Genomic DNA, 23,365 nt, shown 5'->3' on the forward strand with positions numbered 1-23,365 from the left:
GCACTTCCTTTTAAGATCTCGACAATCGCGTGTCAACGGACATTCTACTGGCAACATCAGAAAGACTGACAAATTAAATCTTCTATCCCAAAGCTTCGAATAGCCACCTGAAATATTTTTACTCTGAATGTACCTGAATCAAAGAACCTACTTCCTGAAGAGTGGCGATTACCGGTCTCACAGAAACCCATCTTAACGGAAGTGGAGAAGAGAAAATTGGCAATAATTACTCATTGCTCTGGTCTGGAGGGAGTATGAGAAGGAACGGCCTCACATTGGCCTCGCATTAAATAGCCCCGCAAGAAAGGCTTTACTCTTGCACGAATCCGTATTAGTGAAGACTAGTGAAGGCCCACTTTGGACACAAGCATGGTAAGATGATCATCATCGTATACTATGCTGCGACCAACGATTCCAAAGAAACAACCAAGGGAAAATTATACTCAGCTCTGAACAGATGTCTCACGACAGTGTCTCCCCACTATATAGCTTTTCTTCTCGGTGACTTCGATGCCATAGTGCGTGATGATATGGGTATTTGTCATGGCAGAATCGGCCCTGTATCCCGCGACTCACTAAATGATAACGGCCTTCGCCTACCTGAACTATGCTGTTCCCACGACCTTGTTATCGCAAATACCTACTTTCAATGCAAAATTTTCCACCAGTGCTCATAGTATAGTAGTGACAGTTGCACAAAGAAGATGATCAATCGTGTCATTATTTCTAAGCGCTGGGGATCATCAGTGAAAAACTATAGGAATTACAAATCAGCAAAGCTCAGAAATACTGGTTTTATGTCGGACCGTTCAACCATCGAAAAATTTTCCTCAATTCGACAGATAACGGAAAAAGCTACGGAGCTCCGACGTAAGGTTTTTTTGCCTTCGTCGACTTCTGTTCTGCGTTTGAATCAAAGAACTGAAAAGCTCTTTGGCGGATTCTAGAGTCGACTGCCCTCCCTGAGAAATATTTCAGACTCTTCAAAGCTCTGCCCCATGGTACAGAGAGCTGTGTTCATGTCAATGACCGGCACAACCCGTTCTTCCAAATCACGACAGGAGTGCGTCAAAAATGTACAGTAGCCCCAGAGCTTTTCAATGCCATCATACCACACTAAGAAAAAGGCAACTTCACATTTCGGTTTTCGGCTCAAGTTAGGAGACCGCATCATCTCAAATGCTGATTTTACTGATGACCTCGCCATCCTAGTGGTCTCTATGGATCAGCTGTTGGAAGCGCTTCTGAACTTACGAGAAGAGGCCGCAAATGTAGAACTGCAGATAAACTGGGATAAAACGAAATTTATGGCTATAGACCTGTCTTCTCCTGCTGTAAATTCTCCAGTTAGCTTAGAAGGAACAACTAGTATTGATGTTGTCCAAAGGTTCACTTACCTAGGCTCTACAGTTTCCTCAGATAGATCACTTCTCCCTGAGCTGCAAGCAAGGATATCCAAAGCGTCTTTTGCCATCGGTAAACAGAACCGTCATTTTTGGTGAAAATTGAACATCAGTCAAACAACTAAGTTATGGATTTTCAAAGCCCTTGTTGGTTCTGTAATGCTTTACGGAGCTGAAATATGACAGCCAACAACTGCAACACTAAAGGCCGTCGATGTATTCCAGACGAAGAGCCTCTAATGTTTAATTTGGCTCGATCGCATGAGTAGTGAGAAGCTGCTGCGGCTCACCTAGCAGTCTCGGTTTTCTATCCAAGCAGCTGAGGGTACATTACAAAACTTCGGACACTTAATTCGAATGTCCCGGCACTTTTTCGCAAAGATATGTAAACATTACCCGCAAGATATTTAAATACATTATAAACATATGATTTAACGCATCGAAACATTGTACGTGAAAAGGGGAATAATTTAACTGTTTAAAATTGCGGAAAATAAAGCTTCTGGTAGTACTTGCCACACCCCAAGAAATTTTCTGGCTATGGTTTATGATGTCTCGCCTTACATTTCCACCTTTGTGTCGATAGGCATGTGAATATAATATTTTATGCTCCGCAGAAACAGTTTGTCACAATGTGAAGGGCACAATCAGCCCTCCACCTGTCCCTAATACTGTATCACTAATAGTGACCATAATTTATCAGAAAAGGCCTTATTTGAACTTAGATGCAAAGTTTGAGTTCTTCTTAAGTAATAAAACATATCAAGCCTGTAAAGTAACAAGCCCCGACAGAATGTCCCTTTTCGTCATTTTGCTCCACAAAACAATTATCTTAATTATGAGAATTAGGGCATATAATTTTTGCAGCCATGATAGACAATTTTGTAAATTTTTACACAGTTTTCAATTTTAGATTTTTTTATGTTTCTAAACAATATCTAATACTATATATTTTTGTATGAATATGTATATTATTACCTAATAAATAAATAATCAAAAAATATTTAATAATCTTTTTTTATATCTATATGGACTCGCCAGGAAACTTGGAATAGTAAATGAGATCTAATGAAAAAATCTAAAGAAGCCCTTAACTAGGGTCAAATGAAAAACAGGTCGTCCCCGAACGGAGTGGGAGGATGTCGAAAGGAAAGATTTAAGGAACATGAAAACTTTCTGGGAGGGTGTAAAGAAGGAGGGATTTGAATAGATTAGGGGGATAAGGAGCCCTAGTTCCACCCTAGTTCAAGCACCCTCTCTTTTGATAAATGAGTCTGTTTACTCTTTTATTAGCCATTGCAGCTATTGGTCTTTTCCAGCCAATACATAATTTAAAAAAGACAGATTTTAAGGGATTCCTTTTAAAATTTAGGAGAGGGGCACAAACTGGGATGGTTTAAAGAGGGAGGATTTCAATAGATCGAGGTGGAGGAGGAGGAGCTTTGTTGGGCTCAGGCAGCTTGGTGCTCCAGTGAGTTTTTAATTGTAATAGTTGTAATATTGTTATAAACTTTTTTTAATGACCAGCTGACAAGGTTTTTGTTTCGTCCTTGCGGCTTTGGGCTATTTTACGTGTGGACTAGTTCTTAGCGATCTCAACACCGATTCCTGTTTATCCTTGGGTTAAAAAGAATTGGTCAGTGTGAGACGTAGAGTAAAATACGTGACGTAGTGTGAGATGTAGACGTAAAGCAAGTTAGGGTGAGACGTAAAGAAAACTACAGCTAGTACATTAAATTATTCAGATACGTGCAAAGAGTTCTTTAGGTTGTTACCTCTGAAAGGCCCTCTCTCTTTTGTTTCTTACCTCTTAGTCGCAAGCTTTTGCTTTTTAAAAGTAACTGATAAATAATGCTAATCACTATAAAGCAGGATTGAAGTAACATCTACAATTTTTCTTCTCTGTCTTTTAATGACTTTTCTATTCAGTGTTTTCTTACCCTTTTAATAGCACTATTAGAAAAAAGAGTGTCATAAGAATTATAAATCAACCTCCTCCACGGAGAAAGAGAATTTCAAAAGTTTAATTCAAGGTTGCCAAATCTTGATAAAATTGTATTATATGTATTACAAATCGTAGTACAAATAATCGTATTATACGCATGTCGTCGAAGTGCAAGATTGATGGCACGCATTTGGAGGCAATTCTTTTGTGGAGCGAGTGTGGGTTACGTTTTTTGGGGGAAGGGGGCATAAAAGTGCTAAACATAGGCAAATTGTGCGAACAATTTATGCAGTCAAGTATAATGGTGTGAATATTCTGATATTACGGGGAGGGAGCATATACATAACAGATTAAATCTATCTGGACAAGATAATGCAATTAAAATGAAATGAATTCATTTCATTTCATTTCGTTTTCAAAATGAAAACGAAAACGAATTTTCTGTTTCTGTGGCTTTTGTTGATATATCTGTGTATCCTATCTGCATAAATCCTACTACAATTCTATATTTTCAGTTTTCATTATTTATTAATTTTAAAATGTTTAAATTTTGAAATTTCTTTATATTCGTTGCAAAACCAAGTAATAGGCCCCATTGTTTGCTATTTTTCTGAAAAGAAAGAGGTTTTATTGTTTGCTATTTTGGTGACTTTTTTGAAGAAAAAAAAATCAGATCCTGCGTCATGGTCTGTGGTGGAATGTCTGAGGTCTAAATGATTTTTTTCAAATATATCTAGATATGATGAACTTTAGAGTATTTGTTGGATTACTGCTAGGGATTAATCAATATTTTGAATTGGTTAAATTGCAATTTTTGGGAGAGTTTGAAGCCACTCCCTCCATACCGAATATCGGAAAGATCTCTTGACATTCTTATCTACAGAAACCTAAAACAGTATTGAGTAGTGGTCTCTGCGTTTTCTGAGAAGAAAAAGTGTAACATCGTCAGTAAACCAATCACAGCAGGTCATACACCGCTTTGGCTTTTCCCCCTTATCCTAAAATAATAAAAAAATGCATTATAATACACGCTTCTTTGTTATATTTTGGAAAAAAAATTACCCTGAAAATGAATACCCAAATCCAAATCCTATATGCAACCCTAGTTCAAGCATCATACCTTTTTACCAATAAGCCAATTTTCTCTTTTATTATCCAATGCAGCTATTGGTATTTTCTAGCCAATTCATAATTTTAAAAAAGGCAAATTTTAATGGATTGTCTTTTAAAATTTAGGAGAGGGGCAGAAACTTAGAACTCCCTAAATAAGGCCTAGACCTGGAAATTTATAGCACATCTCATCACGCATAATTCGCTACAGTAGAACTGGAGTCAAGCTAGTCCAATAATATATTTGTTTATTAAGGTTTCTTTTGTTCAAAATGACACAAGATTTTGCATTCAAGCACTCATGAACTGACACAAGATAAGATCGCGTTGTTTATTTATCATGCTAAAGTTTATCTTTATTAATATTAAATAATTAAAAATAAATTCAACTAAAAGTAAGGAGTAACTTAAAACCGTTTCAGTTTGTGCGAAAAGAATGTACAACAGTTCTTGAAAAATCAAAATATAGTCTCTTAAACATTTGCAGATGTAGATGTAATACAGAAAAATGATTTTCACGAATCGATGCATCATGACTAGTTGAAAAGAGCAGGCTCAGTTTGGTATACCGAGGGGATAGCTTTTGGCCCCCGCTACCCACCAAATCTCAATATGAATTACTGCACGAGTAATATATAATTGCTCAATATATAATAATAATTAAAGTAAAACAGTTCAAAATAGGGATGATACCTTTTTATTGACAGTGAAATATAAAATTATTTAACTGGATATTTCGAACACATATACAGTGTTCATCATCAGCAGTAAAACTAAAAGACATGAATAAAAATAAACAAAATTTATACCTAATAAATAAGTCACCAACAAGTGCTCTGAGTAAGTGGCTAGTGTCATTGCGTAAACCACTCATGTCTACACAAATTTCTTACATTAAGAATTCGTCAGAACTTGTAGAAAAACTAAAAGAAGTTGAGATTTCTTCAAATCCTATAATTTCAAGTTTCGACATAGTGTCAATGTATACGAGTATTGATGTAAAAGCCGCAGAAATTCTTCTTGAGAGAAAGATACTAAGAAATTTGGACTTAATTGGTGGTGAAACAGTTTTGGAAGTCGGTGTAATTATGAATTTAGTTAGGTTGTGCAACATGTTCTCTTATTTTTTTTCAATTCAGAGGGGGTACTTTCAAACAAGTAAATGGTTTACCCATGGGGGCCCCTTTAAGTCCTTTATTAGCAAATTGTTTTGTAGAAAATATTGAAACAATAGCGTTAGATTCATATTTTTTAAAACATAAATTTTGGGGGAGATATATGGATGACATAATTTCAGTATGGAATTATGGGGTGGAGGAATTAAAAAGGTTTTTAGAACATCTTAATTTTTGGGGAGGGGATTTAAAATTTACAATAGAATTAGAAGAAGATAATAAACTTCCTTTTCTGGACGTCCTTCTTTTAAAAAATGAAAATAGTCTGGATTTTAAGATTTACAGAAAACCTACTAACAATAACAGATTTTTGTCGTTTTTCTCCGGTCATGCTCGCCAAGTAAAAATTGGTTTAATCATATCTTTAACTGACCGCATTTTTAGAATTTGTTCTCCAAAATTCATTGAGGAGGAATTATTGTTGTTAAAAGAGATTTTAATAAGTAACCATTATCCGGGTTGTTTAATTGACCAGACTTTTTCGAAAAGAAGGAAAAAATTTCTAGAATGTTCTGACGATATTCTGGAAACAACAGAAAAGAAAGATATTTTTTGTTCTCTACCATATGTTCCAGGTTTGAGTGAAAAACTTAAAAGAATTTTACAAAATAATGGTTTAAAGGTAGCTTTAAGAGGTAGTAATACTTTGGCTAGTTTTTTTAAATTCTGGAAAGGATCGGACTTCCGTAGAGCAACAAAGTGGGGTTTATAAAATTCCATGTACCTGTGGAAGCTCTTATGTGGGACGAACTAACCAGAATTTAAAAACAAGATTGCTGCAACATCCTAATTCCATTTCACCGTCTTTAAAGCAAAATACCAAACCTGAAGATTTCACGTCGGCCCTCTCGGAGCATATCTTTAATTTTCCAAATCATTTTATTTTGTTTGAAAATGTTTCTTTGATTTCTAGGGACCAAGGTTTAAAGCAAAATTTCAGGGAAACAATCGAAATTAAAAAAATTCTATTCAAGAATAATTCCATAAACAGAGATACAGGTGAATTTGGATTGAACTCAATTTATGATAATTTACTGAGGTCAAATAAAGTAAATATCACCTCACCTAAGAGCTATGACCTCTGTCCACGTAATATGTCAGTTAATTCTAATGAACCGGAACCGAAAAGGTCAATGAGATTTGCCTCGGCTGCTGCATTGAAAAAAATAAGAGCAATAAACTATATGTAATTAGTTTACTAGGTATAAATTTTGTTTATTTTTATTCATGTCTTTTAGTTTTACTGCTGATGATGAACACTGTATATGTGTTCGAAATATCCAGTTAAATAATTTTATATTTCACTGTTTTACTTTCGTCATGGAAAGGCAGTGTGGTCTTCGAAGTTATCTATAATAATAATTTTTCAATATATAATAATAATTACTCAATATATAATAATAATTACTCAATATATAATAATAATTACTCAATATATAATTACTGCATCATTTTTGCATCATCTTAAATTTTGATTTCTATTTTTGTCCCTTCAAAAGTGAATTGTTTTCACTATATTCCCTTTTTACCTAACATATCAGATTACAGTCGCATTTCTAGTTGTTTAGTCTCTAGCAGTTATGACAGCTGTTATTTGTTTTGTGTGACAGTAAAAGACAGCTGTCATTTATAGGAATTAAAATTGAAACAGGTGTCAAAAAATGTATAAACGTCAATGTTTATTTCAACTCATACACAACGTTAACCGACAATATCGTGCCACACTTGTATATGTTAAAAAAAGTGCTCGTTATTATAAGAGGCATAAAAAAAGTGTATGATTCTGAGCATTAATTATAGGGAGATTTTTCTTGCATGCAAGCGATTTGTTGCACGCACGTCAAGGGTTTCTTATTATTGTCAAGATTCACTGTAAATTTATCCCGTCCTTCCCAAGATTAGCCTCCTCCCACGAAAATAATTTTCATGTTTTGTATATTTAAAATCATGTTTCAAAAGTCATCGAAAGCTACATAAGAAATTTATGCCCCATGTAGTGAGTTAAATTTTGTATGATATATGCGAATTATAATTACTTAGGTTAAATGCAATATATTCTCTCCTTCTTAGGTTTTCCACTACAAATTTTGGTTCTTTTTACAATAATTAAATAAAAAAACAAGTTTTTTAAAATGAAAGTAAGGAGCAACATTAAAACTTAAAATGAACAGAAATTACTCCGTATATGAAAGGGGCTTTTCCTCCTCAACGCCTCGCTCTTTACGCTAAAATTTGACTCTTTCTCTTAACTATATTTTTAAAACAGTAAGAAACTTTAGCGTAAAGAGCGGGGCGTTGAGGAGGAAAAGCCCTATATTTATATATATATATATATATATATATATATATATATATATATATATATATATATATATATATATATATATATATATATATATATATATATATATATATATATATATATATATATATATATATATATATATATATATATATATATATATATATGACCATACTTCTTGGCAACCTCTTTGAAAAAATCTTTACAGATTCCATATCTAGATTAGAATTTAACCCACAATGCATCTAGCTTCTAACCTTTAAATCTATCTAATTTTTTTATGTTACACAAATTGTTTTCATAAAGATATTGGAGATTTCGTGCAAGTGTCAAGTGTCAAATAACGTGTCATCTGACCTTTTCAGAAAGATCCCTCTTTTCGATTGGGTCGCACGGAAAACTATCGACTGTCTTCAACCCAACGAAGAGCAAATCGTCAGAGGGAAGCCATTAGGCCTCGGTATAAGCCGAACCACCTCATCAGATCCTACCCAATCAACCACGTTGTCGAGCTCAATGTCGAAACACCCAGCCCAGAGCCAGTCGAGTGCTAAACGTAAACCTTCAAAGAGGCTAAGTGGAGATTTGAATAGTGAACGGTTACGATATATGAAATCTAAAGAAAATGTAGGAATATTCGACTTTGAAGTTGTAACAGGAGCACTTCTAATAGCTAATGTGACAGATGAGAAGAGCATCTCTGATGTTATGGCTTCAAATTGAAGGAACTAGTGGTTGTCCATTAGCAGACATTAAGGAAGATAGAAACTAGCGTAGCAATAATGGACGTGAAAGCCTTTACAATTAATAGGTAAGACTTTTTAAGTTCATGAATCAGACAGTTGCTTTTAAAACCTTTCATAGTCAACGTAATAGCGTTGATTTAAATTGAGAGGATCTGTCTCTGATTAATTAAATTTTTCCAAGGCTTAATCGCTTAGGAAGCATGGTCATAGAAAGTTGGAAAGGCATCATTCCACTGCAAATTGTTAGCTTTGGTGGCATTTAAGGGAATTGAAGCCGATCGTGGGCAACTAGTCATCCCTGGAATGCTCTTTAATATCCTTGGAACTCTGTATCACACCAGCAAAACTAGTCAACGTAGTAGCGTTTATTGAAATAGAGAGCAACCCGTCTCTTATTAATTAAATTTTTCCAAGGCTTCCTTGCGTAGGAAGTATGGTCATAGAAAGTTGGAAAGGGATCATTCAACTGCAAATTGTTAGATTTGGTCCAGGGCCTATGGCCTAAAATTATGCACTTAGTTAATTTCAACAGTCTTTGAACACCCTTTGACAGAAAGGATGACATGTTAAACTTCGTTGTAATTTCAGACATTCAAATATTTACAATCTGTGCTATTGAAGGGGAAAGATTTGGAGCCTTGGTCTTTTGTCCTCTCCAAGTCCTTTTTTCGTACTCCTCCTATTTCTATCTTTCTCAGTTTTGCACACATAGACTAATTGAATTTATTTGGGGTACTGATCATTCGTGGGTTATTCAAAGAACCACCCAAACTAATAGATATCATCCAATAAAATAATACCCAAGCGTGACTATCTAAAATCAAAAGATGTTGAGTGTAAATATTCCACAGCCTGGATTTGGATGCTGAATTTTCACCAAGAGCAGCAATTAAGGGCTTTCAAGATTGGCTTACCTTAGATCCTCCCGTGGCTTCAGTGGCATTTAGGGTATCAACAAGGAGCTTTCAGTCTTCGTGGCATTCTTCTGCCGACAGTACGCACATCTAGCACGGTTGCACGGTTGGAAGAACGTGCTAAGAGAGCTAAGATCTGCGCGGCAAATGCGGACTAGGTTGTTCTTGTGGTGACCTCTTTCTGCTTGATAAAGTTGTAAGCTCGATATACTTTGGAGGCAGTTGATCGCAAGTCATCAACCAGAGGCTAATTGCTATTTAGGAATCCAAAGTCAAAACGTGTTAAATAACGTACATGTTTCCAGCGGCATAGCTTCAGGATTTTCACTGAGGGGAGTGGGGGGGGGGCAAGAGAGGTACACCTCCGGATATTCAATGAGCATGGGTTATCCTTCAGAAGAAAGCAGTGGTGGTTCTGGACTCGTCAATTAGCTTATACTTACAGCAAGTATTAAGTATTATTATGTAACTATTACGGTAAGTAATTTACTGCCAACTACGACCTCTACTTTATTTTAATAAGATACAAATTTAAAATAAAAGAATGATTGCATCCCTAAAGTTTCAGCACCTGGGGTAAGGGCCCCTTCAACCTCTTTTTTTCTAAAACCACCTGTGGGGAAAGGGGTGTTAGAAAACTTGTGAAAAAAACAAGCCTAAATGAGTTTCAAAGACGTCTGAGAGTTCTGATGATTTTCTTCCGAATTTTCAACCGTTAGTCTAAGGGAAAATCAAGACTCTGTTGAAAGAGGTCATCACAAATATGAGCGAAATTTGAGATTGGATCATCAATTGGATCGTGTTTTGTAATTAATTAGGTCAATCTTGAGCTGCTTTCACTGTTAATATTGTCTTCACTCTCGGTTCTTGCGTTAGATAAAAAACATAATTAGATAAAAGATTAAATAAAAAAAATAAGTTTTTTTTTTACTGAAAGTGAGGAGCGACGTTAAAACTTTAAACGAACAGAAATTACTCTGTATATGAAAGGGGCTGTTCCCTCCTCAACGCCCCGCTCTTTACACTGAAGTTTGACTCTTTCTCTCAACTCTACTTTCTAAAACAGTAAAAAAAAACTTTAGCGTAAAGAGCAGGGCGTTGCGGAGGGAACAGCCCTTTTAATGCACGAAGTAATTTCTGTGCGTTTTAAGTTTAGTGTCGCTCCTTACTTCAATGAAAAAAATTGTTTTTTTTATTTAATATCTGAACGTTTTTGAATTAATATATGTTTGAATTTGGCTCTCCAAAAATGAATAATTAAAACGAAATTTGCCTATTTTTTTTTGCCAAATGGCTTTCTCGCTTAGAGTGGAAAGATAGTGATGATACTAGATAGGAAGAATAAGCACAAGTCCTAGATACGTTATTGACATAACCAAACTGGATCGGCTCTCTTTGGGGGGGTTAATTGGGAAAAATCAGAAAAATGATACATTTTTAACTTACGAATGGGTGATCATATCTTAATGAAATTTGATATTTAGAAGGACTTCATGTCTCAGAGCTCTTATTTTAAATCCTGACTGGATCCAGCGACATTGGGGGAGTTGGAGGGGAAAGCCGGAAATTTGGAAAACATTTAGAGTGTAGAGATCGAGATGAAACTTGGTGGGAAGAATAAGCACATGTCCTAGGTACGTTATTGACATAACCGGACCAGATCCGCTCTCTTTGGGGGAGTTTGGGGGATTTACTAGTTTATGCACTTCCAGATAAGCTAGGACGATGAAGGTTGGCAGACGTATCAGGGATCAGACTAGATTAAATTAAATTAAAAAAAAAAACTATTTTTGAATTGAAAGTAAGGAGCGACATTAAAACTTATAACGAGCAGAAATTACCCCGTATATGAAAGAGGTTGTTCCCTCTTTTACGCCCTGCTCTTTACGCTAAAGTTTGACTCTTTCTCTCAACTCTACTTTTTAAAACAGTAAAAACTTTAGCGTAAAGAGCAGGGCGTAAAAGAGGGAACAGCCCCTATCATATACGGGGTAATTTCTGCTCGTTTTAAGTTTTAATGTCGCTCCTTACTTTCAGTTAAAAAACTTGTTTTTTTATTTAATTTCTGAACGTTTTTTAGTTAATCCATGTTTTGATTTCGGCTCTCCGCAGATGAATAATTGAAGCGAAATTTGCATATTTATTTATTTGGCTAAATGGCTTTTCCATAGTCTTGATCGGATAATTTTGAGAAAAAAAGGAGGGAGAGGAGGCTCAGTTGCCCTTTAATTTCTTGGGTACTTAAAAAGGCAACTAGAACTTTTAATTTTTTACGAACGTTTTCATTAGTAAAAGATATACGTAACTTACGAATTAGCTTACGTAACAAACTTCTATATTCGTATGGATTTATTACGTATATGAGAGGGTTCGCCCACTCGTCAATACCTCGCTCTTTACACTAAAGCTTAAAATTCTTCCCCTGAATCACAAAGGCCGTAAAATAAATAGTTGAAATTACTAAAAATACTTTAGAGTAGAGTGAGGTATTAGAAGCAGGTGAACCCCTTATATGCGTAAGATTTTCTGTTCGTTTTAAGTTTTAATGCTACTCCTTACTTTCAATTGAAAAAACTTTTCATATTTATTTTTTCATTGTTTTTTTAAATAACTGTAGAAAATGCTGCGCCCCTTCATGGAAATCTTCTTCCCCCATGACAAATTCCTCCATGGAAGGTTTCCCCCACGTAACCGCCCTTCCCAACCCCTCCTTCGAACCAAAAAATCCCCCTGAAAACGTCTGTACACTTCCCAATAACCATTACTATATGCAAACACTGGTCGAAGTTTGTAACTTGCAGCCCCTCCCACGGGGACTGTGGGGGAGTAAGTCGTCCCCAAAGACATAGTTATTGGGTTTTTCGACTATGTTGAATAAAATGGCTATCTAAGAATTTTGATCCAGTGACTTTGGGGAAAAAATCAGCGTGGGAGGGGGCCTAGGTGCCCCCCAATTTCTTTGGTCTCTTAAAAAGGAAACTAGAACTTTTTATTTCTGTCCGAAAGAGCCCTCTCGCAAAATTATAGGACCAATGGGTCGATACGATCACCCTTGGGAAAAAAACAAAACAAAAAACAAACAAACAAACACGCATCCGCGATTTGTCTTCTGGCAAAAAATACAAAATTCCACATTTTTGTAGATAGGAGCTTGGAACTTGAACAGTAGGGTTCTCTGATACGCTGAATCTGATGGTGTGATTTTCGTTAAGATTCTATTAATTTTAGGGGGTGTTTTTCCTTATTTTCCAAAATAGGGCAAATTTTCTCAGGCTCGTAACTTTTGATGGTTAGGACTATACTTGATGAAACTCATATATTTAAAATCAGCATTAAAATGCGATTCTTTTGATGTAACTATTGGTATAAAAATTTCATTTTTTTTAGAGTTTTGGTTACTATTGAACCGGGTCGCTCCTTATTATAGTTCGTTACCACTAACTGTTGGATTAGAAATAGTCTCTTCTCCGATTTGACCATGTGGGGGGGGGGGAGCAAACAAGATAGTTGAGAAGAATTTTATTTGTCGATAAAACAAATGATTGTTCTTCTTAAGTATGGTTTGTGGTCTTGGGGTATGATTCTCAATTAGAGTATTAGAGGTTTTAGGTTCGAATCCCAGACCATCCCAATTTTTACATGAAGAAGATCCACAACTAAATATTTGATCAATATAGCGATCGCTGAAAGTTGGGAGGTATATCAGGGACTCAAAAAAAAAATTGTAGATAGGCTCTTCTCTGATTTGACCTTCCGGGGGGAGTCAAAGGACGGTTAATTCAGAAAAATTAGAAAAAATGTGGAATTTTTAACTTACGAACGGGTTATCAGATCTTAATGAAATATGATATTTAGAAGAACCTCGTGTCTCAGAGCTCTTATTTTAAACCCCAACCGGATCCGGTGCCATTGGGGGACTTGGAGGGGGAAACCAGTAATCTTGGAAGACGCTTAGGGTGGAGAGATCGTAATGAGACTTGGTGGGAAGAAGCTCTTGGCTCTTCCGACCTCGTCACAAGTGCCTTATGAGCTCTTGGCTCTTATTTACTTAGGCAATCCTTATTTGCTACTTAGCTTAGGCGAGCTGTTTACGTGTAAACTGCTCTGGATTTTACAAGAGTTTCATTCTTGGCTCAAGTTGGACAATTATCCTTCTTTCCGCTTGTCACACAACCAAGGCCGTATCTAGGGGGTTAGTGGACTTGACCCCCCTTCTGAAATGTTTGTTTGACTCGTAAAAACGTAACAAGAATAAATACAAACAAATCTTTATGCGTTTTTTTTTCTTGTTTAGGTTTTCTTGTAACCCCCAACCCGAAAAAATCCTTTTGTAGCCCCTCCCCTCATCTGAAAAACATCCTGGATACGGCCCTGCACATACCCTTAAGAAACCCCGGCCATTCCCCCTAGGTTTGTACGAAATTTTTGCCACCAAATTTACTTCCAGCCCTTCCTCTTCTGTTTTTTTTTCCTTTAGCCTCTTCTCCGGTGCAAGTCGACCTTTTTGGTGTATATGAAACGGCTAAGTGCATATTCCCTGGGTGTTCTGTTCCTGAAGTGTCAGTCAATATGATGTGTAATTGCATACTAACAGATGTCTTCGGATAAGTCAGCGCCAGGTCCCTTCCATCTCAGCAGTAATTAAATTACAGTAATTATTGAGAATAGTACTCACAAGCCAAGTAACTAATAAGTAGTTGTAATGAATTTAATTTGCTTTCTGACATCAAATATCCTTGAACACTTCCATGAAGGTAAGCTGTCATTTAAAAATAGACCCCTTAATCTATGTCCCTTAATCTATTGCACCTTAATCTATAATTTAAGGAATTATGCTTGATTCAATGGGTCTACCTTTAAGTAATAGCAATTTTACTGAAATATTACCAATTTTACTTAATGAATGAATCTCTGGCCTTGAAAATTTCGATCAACTGATCAAAATCTGAGTTAAACAAGAGCTAAGAACTCATATGGCACTTGTGACGAGATCGGAAGAGCCAAGAGCTCATATGGTATGAGCTCTAGCAAAATTCTAAGAACTAATAGATTGCTTTAAAAGGAAAATCAGAGGCTTAATGCCGATCGGGATTTAAAATAAGAGCTCTAAGTCACGAGGTCCTTCTAAATATCAAAATGCATTAAGATCCGATCACCCTCTCGCAAATTAAAAATACCTCAGTTTTTCCAATTTTCCTCTCCCTTCAGCCCCCCAGATGTTCGAATCGGGGAAAACGACTTTATCAAGTCAATTTGTAAAGCTTTCTGACACGCCTACCAATTTTCATCTTCCTACACGTCCAGAAACACTAAACTCGCCAAAGCACTGAACCCCACCATCTAACTCCCCCAAAGAGAGCGGATCCAGTCCGGTTACGTCAGTCACGTATCTACGACATTTATAGGCATTTTCCAAGATTTCTGGTTTCCCCCTCCAGCTCCCCCTTCTTTTGGTTCTGATTCTTTTGGTTTATCTCTTAGTATCAAAATTCCGTTTTTTAGAGTTTCGTTTACTATTGAGCCGGGTTGCTCCTTACTACAGTTCGTTACCACGAATTGTTTGATAAATTGACTCTGACCTCACTCGTGATGTCAATACTATTCAACGGCTTCAAATCAAAATAGAGTCCAGGTGGTGAAATAATGACTGTTCCTTGGATGATCAATTCCCGGACTCTTGGCTTTGTTCAAAATTAACATTCGAAGTGGAAAAAATTACCATGTCTAAAGTTTATACGATTGATTGAGTGGGACTGCTTTCTTTATATTAGTCTGTAAAGTATCGCGTTCGAGAAAGGATTTTTTCTTTTCTTTTTGTACTAATTGACAATTCCCACTGTTTTTATAACATAAATGAACGTGATTGTGTTTTAATTGTTTACACCTATTAACAAGACGCATTGAGACTAAATTCTATAAACAAATGTTTATATTTTCTAATGAAGACTTAAAACTGTTTTCAATGACAAAGAACGTCTCCTTGGGGGGCTGAAAATAATGATAAGTTATTTAATTGTTGGGTGCATAAGCAAGTGTACCTGTTTTCGAAAGGGATGATAGAAATTGAGGTGGCGCTTAGTTACAGATATCATGTAGACCAGGGGGCCCATCCCAAGTGTCGTGTAAGTGTTCTAAGGAATTGTACCAAGCATGGTAGAAAGGTGCATCACCCATTGTGTTCTAAGGTGTACACAAAGTGGCGGTTGGGGCACCCCTCCGTGGAAACTCTATTGCACCTTCATTAATCTGTCGCCGACATTGTGTCGGTTGAAATAAATAAAAAAAAAGTTACACGTAGCTAATCGACAAAGGGGGAAAAATGCACAGAAGAAACAGAGTCAGCAACTAAAAACAAGCGTTAAGAAAGTCTGAGGAAATTAAAAATCTATTTGCTTATGCTCACAAAGCAAGTAGCAGAAGGTATTTGGAAAATTTAAAAGAAAAAGCGTTTGAACTTTAAAATAGTAGTTTGTCCAGAAATCAGTCTTGCGATGAAGCTACATAAATCATACGTTTAAAAAAATTTAGCAGCTGAAATAAGGCATGGGCGAGTTTCTCAGCTTTCTATCTCCAGTCTCGTATCTGGCTAATACCATTGACAACTTTCGTGATATCACAATTGTTTTTGCGCTACATCAACTAAATGTCTAGAAGTGGTTTGCGCCTAATATTAGAGCCTCTAAATGAGTTGCCAAGCTCACGTTTCAGCCCCTTCTCCTCTCTCAATCTGCTATTAACTCTAAAGCAATGTAGTTACAAAAGTACCTCAAAAATTAAACAATAACGCAATCTGTAACTAAGATATAAATAAACAGTTTCTTCCGAGATAATGCATGGATCCCCTCCACGTACGAAGGATGTTTTTTTGGGGGAGGGGGAAACGAAAATTTAAATAAGTTCAATTAGAATAAGTTGCCAGAAATTTAGGGAAATTTAGGATTCCGAAGGGTTTGGATCCCCCTCCCTGCGTATATCTCTGGTGGAGCCCTCCTTCATCTTCAGACTATTCAATAAGTTGGTGACCTTTGCTCCTTTAGTGTCCGAAACTAAAAATATTTTTGCCCCCCCCGGGTTATGGTTACTGCCTTTTTATTTTGTAAGTTGAGATAAAAAAAATAGGGAAGGGAATATCTCCAATAAACCAGTTTTTGAGATGTCTCAGGAACACATCCATAGATCTACTTGTTTCCACGAAAACATAATTACTAATAGACACAAGTAGACACATTTTTAAGGGGTGGACTTGGGCTCTGGACTGTTCCCTCACCTGAGATTTGTGAAGTTCTGAAAGACTCTACACATAACAAGCTTTTATTTCCAGTGGTTTAAGAGATACGAGTCCACGCTATATATATATATATATATATATATATATATATATATATATATATATATATATATATATATATATATATATATATATATACATATATATATATATATATATATATATATATATATATATATATATATATATATATATATATATATATATATATATATATATATATATATATATATATATATATATATATATATATATATATATATATATATATAGGGGAAAACTTCCAATTAACGAATGATTTGGGAAATCGATGCTCAAATTACCAAGACTAAAGAGGGTGTCCGAAAATAAATTTCCAAAGGAATCGATTTATCAAGATGTATTACACGTGTAAAACGACAACTGAGATTGGGAAATTTGGTGATATTGCTGAACATGGGAGTTTTGAAACACCATTTTGGTGTCCTCCCAGGAAAGGAGCTATTGTTACACCCTTACAATTTGTTTGTTTGTACCTAGGAGAATACTATAGTGAGTGCGACTGCCCTTCTTGCAACAGCTCAGCCGCCAAAAATCAAAATACATTACGGGCTGTTTTCATGGTTTGTTTTCATGTTTTCATGGTTTGAAGCCTGATGCACCATAAATTCATGGTTGCAGTGATTATTGCAACCTAGCAAGGAACAAACCATGGCCCATAACAACCTATAATTTAAAAATGTCATTTAAAAAAAAGTCACTAATAAAAAAATAGTATTTGAAGCTGATTCAGGAATGATAACTATGGTATTTTGCCATGATCTTTTGCTGATAACTATTATAACAGGAATAATATTTTGATGTATCTTAAAGGTAAAAAGCTTATTGCGGAAACAAACTTATGGGAATTTTGAAAGAGCCTGAAAACCCTCAAAATGATGTCGCGTCGGAATAAAACAACATCGAAATCGTCATGGTCACAAACCTGCACAGAATAGTTATAGTTCCCCACTTTGACAAACGAGGAAAATCAGTATTTTGCAATGGTAGCACTGATGTGCCCTCTGTTTTTTCTTAGTTTTTTATTCTTGTTTTTCTTTTCATCACTACTAGCAGTTAACTGGATCATCATAAGGAACTATTTTTGGGCTCATTAAAAAGGAAACAGAAAATTTTACGTTCTTTAGTAAATAACAAATATAATATTTAAACTAAAATGCAATTTTTGACAAAAAAAAATTATATCGGCGATGGCATCAATATGTTTGGTTAAGTCCTGGTACCAAGTAATGGTAAGAGTGCCTCTAGGAAAGACTGCATCCGTTCAGATATACGCTGTATATCTGAATATGGCATGTATACGCTGTATAGCGCTGCATACGCTGTATACCAGGTATACGCTACATGTGGGTAACACGCTAATAAATGCGCGCAGGTTTTTGTATTCCTTTACCATGTAATTGCGAATAGATTATACTAAATAAAAGATATTTCAAGAGACCATTAGACAAAAGTCATAGTTATACTTAAAAAAAAGTGGAATTTAATTAATTAAGACTATTAAGTAAGAGGTTATTAATTAATTAAGAGGTAATTAGGACTCACGCCGAGCGAAATTGCACATAGTTGGTACTATTCTAAGCTCCTAGCTCTTGATCTAACAATGACATTTACGCTTGGAATAGGTACGTCTGAGTGCACAAACTAATCGATGTATGGACGGTTATATACTATCAATTAGACTTAGCTGTGTAAAAAATTTATTTAAAAGTTAAATAGACTGTTCGTGGTAACGCACCATAATTAAGGAGTGACTTGGTCCAATGGTAACCCAAACTCTAAAAAACGGAGAACAAAAGATACATCAAAAGAATTAGCTTTTTATGCTTATTCCAAATACATAAATTTCATTAAGTTTAGTTTAGTGTTACCCATCAAAAGCTACGAGCCTGAGAAAATTTATCTGATTTTCGAAAAAGTGGGAAAAACTGTAAAAAGGCAAGCAATTTTAATGAAAATCAATCCGTCAGATTCAACATTCGTGTTTATTGTACGCTTTATCAACCCGTATATTATTGATGTTAGAAATACATCGTTTTTCCAAGGGAAGTATAGACTGAAGTTGGAGCTTAAAGCGAACAAAAATCATTACTATACGATCTATCTAACAAATATCAATAAAACTAAAACAAATAATTTTTGGTACAGTAAAAGTATACCATTTAACGGCAATTTTCATATTATAAAAACAGAGCATTCCAAGGACATTTTATGATTATTTTGTAGTTAAGTACAAAGTAAACACATCTTGACACTATTAGGACTATAGACTGGCTTTAGCATGAAATTTCCTATTGTATAGACAGAATGGTTCTAGTGTTTACCCCCCGGAAAAGATCCCTCCGCGGAAAATACCCCTCGAAAAATATCCTCCCGTGGAAAATACCCTGAGAAAATATTCACAAGGAAATTTCGGTAATTGTATTTCATAAAAGTTATTTTCTTTCGGTAAAAGTTTCAGTAATAGGCTTTCATCTAATTATGTGAAAAAAAAACCTAAATACCCGTCTGATTTTCAAGAAAGCATGAATGATGTTTCAGTGTTAATAGAGGGGGTGACGCGTGGGTCTGCTCGCTTAAACATGGCTAAATAAATTTGTTTTAACCCTAAATTTTACTTTTATTCTGAAAGAAATTTAAAAATTGACTCTGCTTATGTGCTTATAAAGTTCTCTGCCCCCCTTAGATTCTAAAATATACTTTTTTCAGTATTTTCAGTGAAAAATATCATTAATTGGTATTTTCAATGGAGGATTTTCAAAAGATATAATTTGACCTCTCCCCACCCCACCACCTAATATATCTGTGACTAGCTGCACCTGGTTCTGTTCAGGTCGAATTTTTGCTAGTTTTCTACAGGGGTTAATAGGGACAGAGGTCCATCGCAATATCTGGTAATTTACGAGATTTCAAAAAGTTTATGTTCACAATTTCTGGTAATTTCTATTATCTAGTAAGTATATTCATATCTGGTACTATCCAACAGTTTAAATGGTGCTGAATTATTTGTTAGCATTTTAGGAAGAGTTAACGGGGATAGCAGTCCCTTCGAATATCTGGTAATTTTTGTTGATCTAACTTGCAATCTTACTTTAATTCAATATTTCTTCTCACTTTCTAGTTTTTTTAACACTTTTTTTTAGCCTCTCGTCACAATGGCCCTGATTCGTCTATTACTATGCTGCAGCTACCGCTGCACCCATGATAATTTTTTTTCTTTTAATGGTAAACCCTTATTTTAGACCTACAAGTAAGTATATTCATATCTGGTACTATCCGACAGTTTAAATGATGCTGAATTATTTGTTAGCATTTTAGAAAGGGTTAACGGGGATAGTAGTCCCTTCGAATATCTGGTAATTTTCGTTGATCTAACTTGCAATCTAACTTAAATTCAATATTTCTTCTCACTTGCCAGTTTGTTTAACGCTTTTTTTTACCTTTTGGTCACAATGGCCCCGATTCGTCTTTTACTATGCTGCAGCTACCGCTGCAACTATGATAATTTTTTTTCTTTTAATGGTAAACCCTTATTTTAGACCTACAAGCTTGTATTGTTGATTTATAGCTCTTGATTTTAGCGCACAGATTTTATCTTAATCGCAATGGAATGAAACTAGGCCAGTTAATTAAACCTGTCAGTCTGTTTAGACAGCTGCCTTTGTTGACTTCAAAGCTATAACGTAGAATTCCAAAATCTAACATGAAGATACTAATAACCCTTTGCAAATACAGAGTTGAAATTTAAGGGATAATGAAGGCTTTTTGGGTCTTATCACAGTACCATAATATTCGATGCCACATTTGTGCATATATACCAAAAAGAAAAAAAGGAGGCGCATCGCAGCTACCTATGCAAAAAAGGACATTTCTTTTTTTCGAAATAGAGACTCTAATATTTCAGTTAGAAGAATTTGACCATGGTAATTCCTATAAAGTACTTTCCATTTTTATCTGCCACCATTTTCAAGGGACCGCAAGCAAGGGCGTAGCCAGGATTTTTGTTCGTGGGGGGATTTTTTAGATGGGGTTACAAAAAACTTTAAATTATGCGTCGAATTTCTTATATGCGTTTTGTTACGTTTTTACGAGTCAGAAAAAAAGTTAGTGGGAGGTGTTCAAACCTTGAAACTTCCTCCCCTTGCATACGGCCTTTGCTGCAAGCTCTTTCAAAACTCCAGAAAATTTGTTTTCGTTAGAATTTCTTTAAGATTCGAAAACTTTTACCATTCAGACAAACCGGTAAAATAGCTACCATCCCTGAATTACCTTTAATCGATAATTCCTTACTACACAGTCAGTTTCAAAGCGTGTTTTTGGTTACTATGGGTTCTTTTCTTGCTCTTTACTAAGTTGTAACTATTGTCGCAAACCTGACCTTTTAAACTTATCAAAAATAATGAGCATATGAATCTTTGAGTCAAAAGTTTTTCTCCATGGGCAGGGCTGTTTAAAGGGAAGAAACGACGTTCACGGGCCATGGAGCCTTTTGTATTGATTATTTGATATTAATAAAGTTGAGTTGAGTTGAGTTTAGTTGCTAGAGTTGAAAACTCTCCAACTTCGAAACAAATGAATGGGAATAATTAAATAAAAACTAAAAAACTGTTTAATTAAACTGTTTAAAAAACTGGTTTCATTAAACAATGTAAAAAACTCACATATTAATAATATCGTTATTGAGAACACTCACGAATAGTATTCCGCCGGAATACTATTCGTTTGGTATTCCGGCGGAATCACTTTGTCTTTCTAGAGTTTATAAGTTTTAAACTTAATTGGGGCTGATTATGCAGAATGACATTGTTTAAAGTATTTAAGGTTTTAACATGTCCACTCTCTTGTCAAAATTAAATAAAAAAAACAAAACAAGTTTTATCAACTGAAAGTGTGGAGCAACATTAAAACTTAGAACGAACAGAAATTATTCCGTATATGAGGGGGTTCACCTCTCGTCAATGCCTCGCTCTTTACGCTAAAATTCAAATTCTTTTGTTCCAATTTCTTAAGAATGACTTCTGCATCACTAAGGGTTTAATTAGAATAAATACCTCTTTTGAAAGTACTAAAAAAAAACTTTGGCGTAAAGAGCGAAGCATTGACAAGGGGGTGAACCCCCTCACATTAGTAATAATTTCTGTTTGTTTTAAGCTTTAATATTGCTCCTTACTTTCAGTAGAAAAAACTTTTTTTTTTATTTAATTTCTGATCGTTTTTTAAACAATGCTGGAAAATCCGGCGCATCCTTCATGGCGAATTCCCTTCCCCCATGAAAAATTCCTCCATGGAAAGATCCACCCACGTAAACTTCCCCCTGACCCCCACCCCACCAGAAAAAAATCCCCTGAAAACGTCTGTATACTTTCCAATAACCAGTACTCTATGTAAACAATGGGCAAAGCTCACAATTTGCAGCCCTTCCCCCGGGGGCTGTGGGGGCTTAAGCCGGCCTCAAAGACATACGTATTAGATTTTTTGACTATGCTAAACAGAATGGCTATCTAAAAAATTTTATCGGGTGACTTTCGGAAGAAAATGAACGTGGGAGGGGGTCTAGTTGCCCTCCAATTTTTGGTCACTTAAAAGGGACACTAGAACTTTTAGTTTTCGCTCGAGTAAGCCATCTTGCGATATTCTAGGACCACTGGGTCGATACGATCACCCCTGGGAAGAAAATAAAACAAACAAATAAACACACATCCATGATAATACTTCTGGCAAAAATTTAAAATTCCGCATTTTTGCAGATAAGAGCTTGAAACCTCTACAGTTGGGTTTTCTCATACGCTGAATCTGATGGTGTGATTTTCATTAAGATTCGATGAATTTTAGGGGGTGTTCTTCCTTTTTTTTAAAATGCGGCAAATATTCTCAGGCTTGTAGCTTTTGATGGGTAAGATTAAACTTGATGAAATAAGATTAAGATTAATCTTGATGAATATATTTGAAGTAAGCATAAAAATCTGATTCTTTTAATGTATCTATTGGTATCAAATTTTTTTTTTCAGAGTTTCGGCTACTATTCAGCCGGGTCGCTCCTTACTTACAGTTTGTTACCACGAACCGTTTGATATTATATCCGTTTTATTCTATGGAAGAGTAAATATGACGGAAAGGTAAATCTGTTTTAATAACTGGAAAGGGAGTGTGGTCTCAGAAATTATTCAAAAATAAACAAACTTAGCCAATTCCGGTGCACCTAAATACACACATAAAATACACGGCACATATTACATAGCAGCTAGTGACCCCATATAACATTTTCTAGTGGGAATGTCTGAGGAATTTGTGAGCAACAACTTAACCTGTGCCCAAAAACAAAGTTGGGAAGTTATACTAGTTCCACTATGGAAACACAAAATGCCTGCAGTGAACATTTAATCTGATATGTGGACATTTCCTACTAATTATAAGTTGGGAATGAATTTTGTTTTGGAAAATTT

At 35.4% G+C, this 23,365-nt stretch overlaps 1 protein-coding gene across 8 annotated transcripts in view; it reads left to right on the forward strand.

Moving 5' to 3' along the window:
• The window catches only part of LOC136035992 (cardioacceleratory peptide receptor-like), a 473,226-nt gene that overhangs the window by 179,347 nt on the left and 270,514 nt on the right, over positions 1–23,365 (forward strand). For 5 of the 8 annotated variants that reach the window (XM_065717902.1, XM_065717903.1, XM_065717904.1 and 2 more), the window contains one exon: positions 8,305–8,746. The exons of 2 other annotated variants lie outside the window; for them this stretch is intronic. In XM_065717902.1, coding sequence (XP_065573974.1) covers positions 8,305–8,658 — 354 coding nt within the window. In that variant the 3' untranslated portion in view covers positions 8,659–8,746. Of the gene's footprint in view, positions 1–8,300; positions 8,747–23,365 lie in introns of all 8 variants that reach the window. One more of the 8 variants, XM_065717906.1, reaches the window with a different exon arrangement.

Source organism: Artemia franciscana, chromosome 15 (genome assembly GCF_032884065.1).
Source record: "Artemia franciscana chromosome 15, ASM3288406v1, whole genome shotgun sequence".
Taxonomy (NCBI): domain Eukaryota; kingdom Metazoa; phylum Arthropoda; class Branchiopoda; order Anostraca; family Artemiidae; genus Artemia; species Artemia franciscana.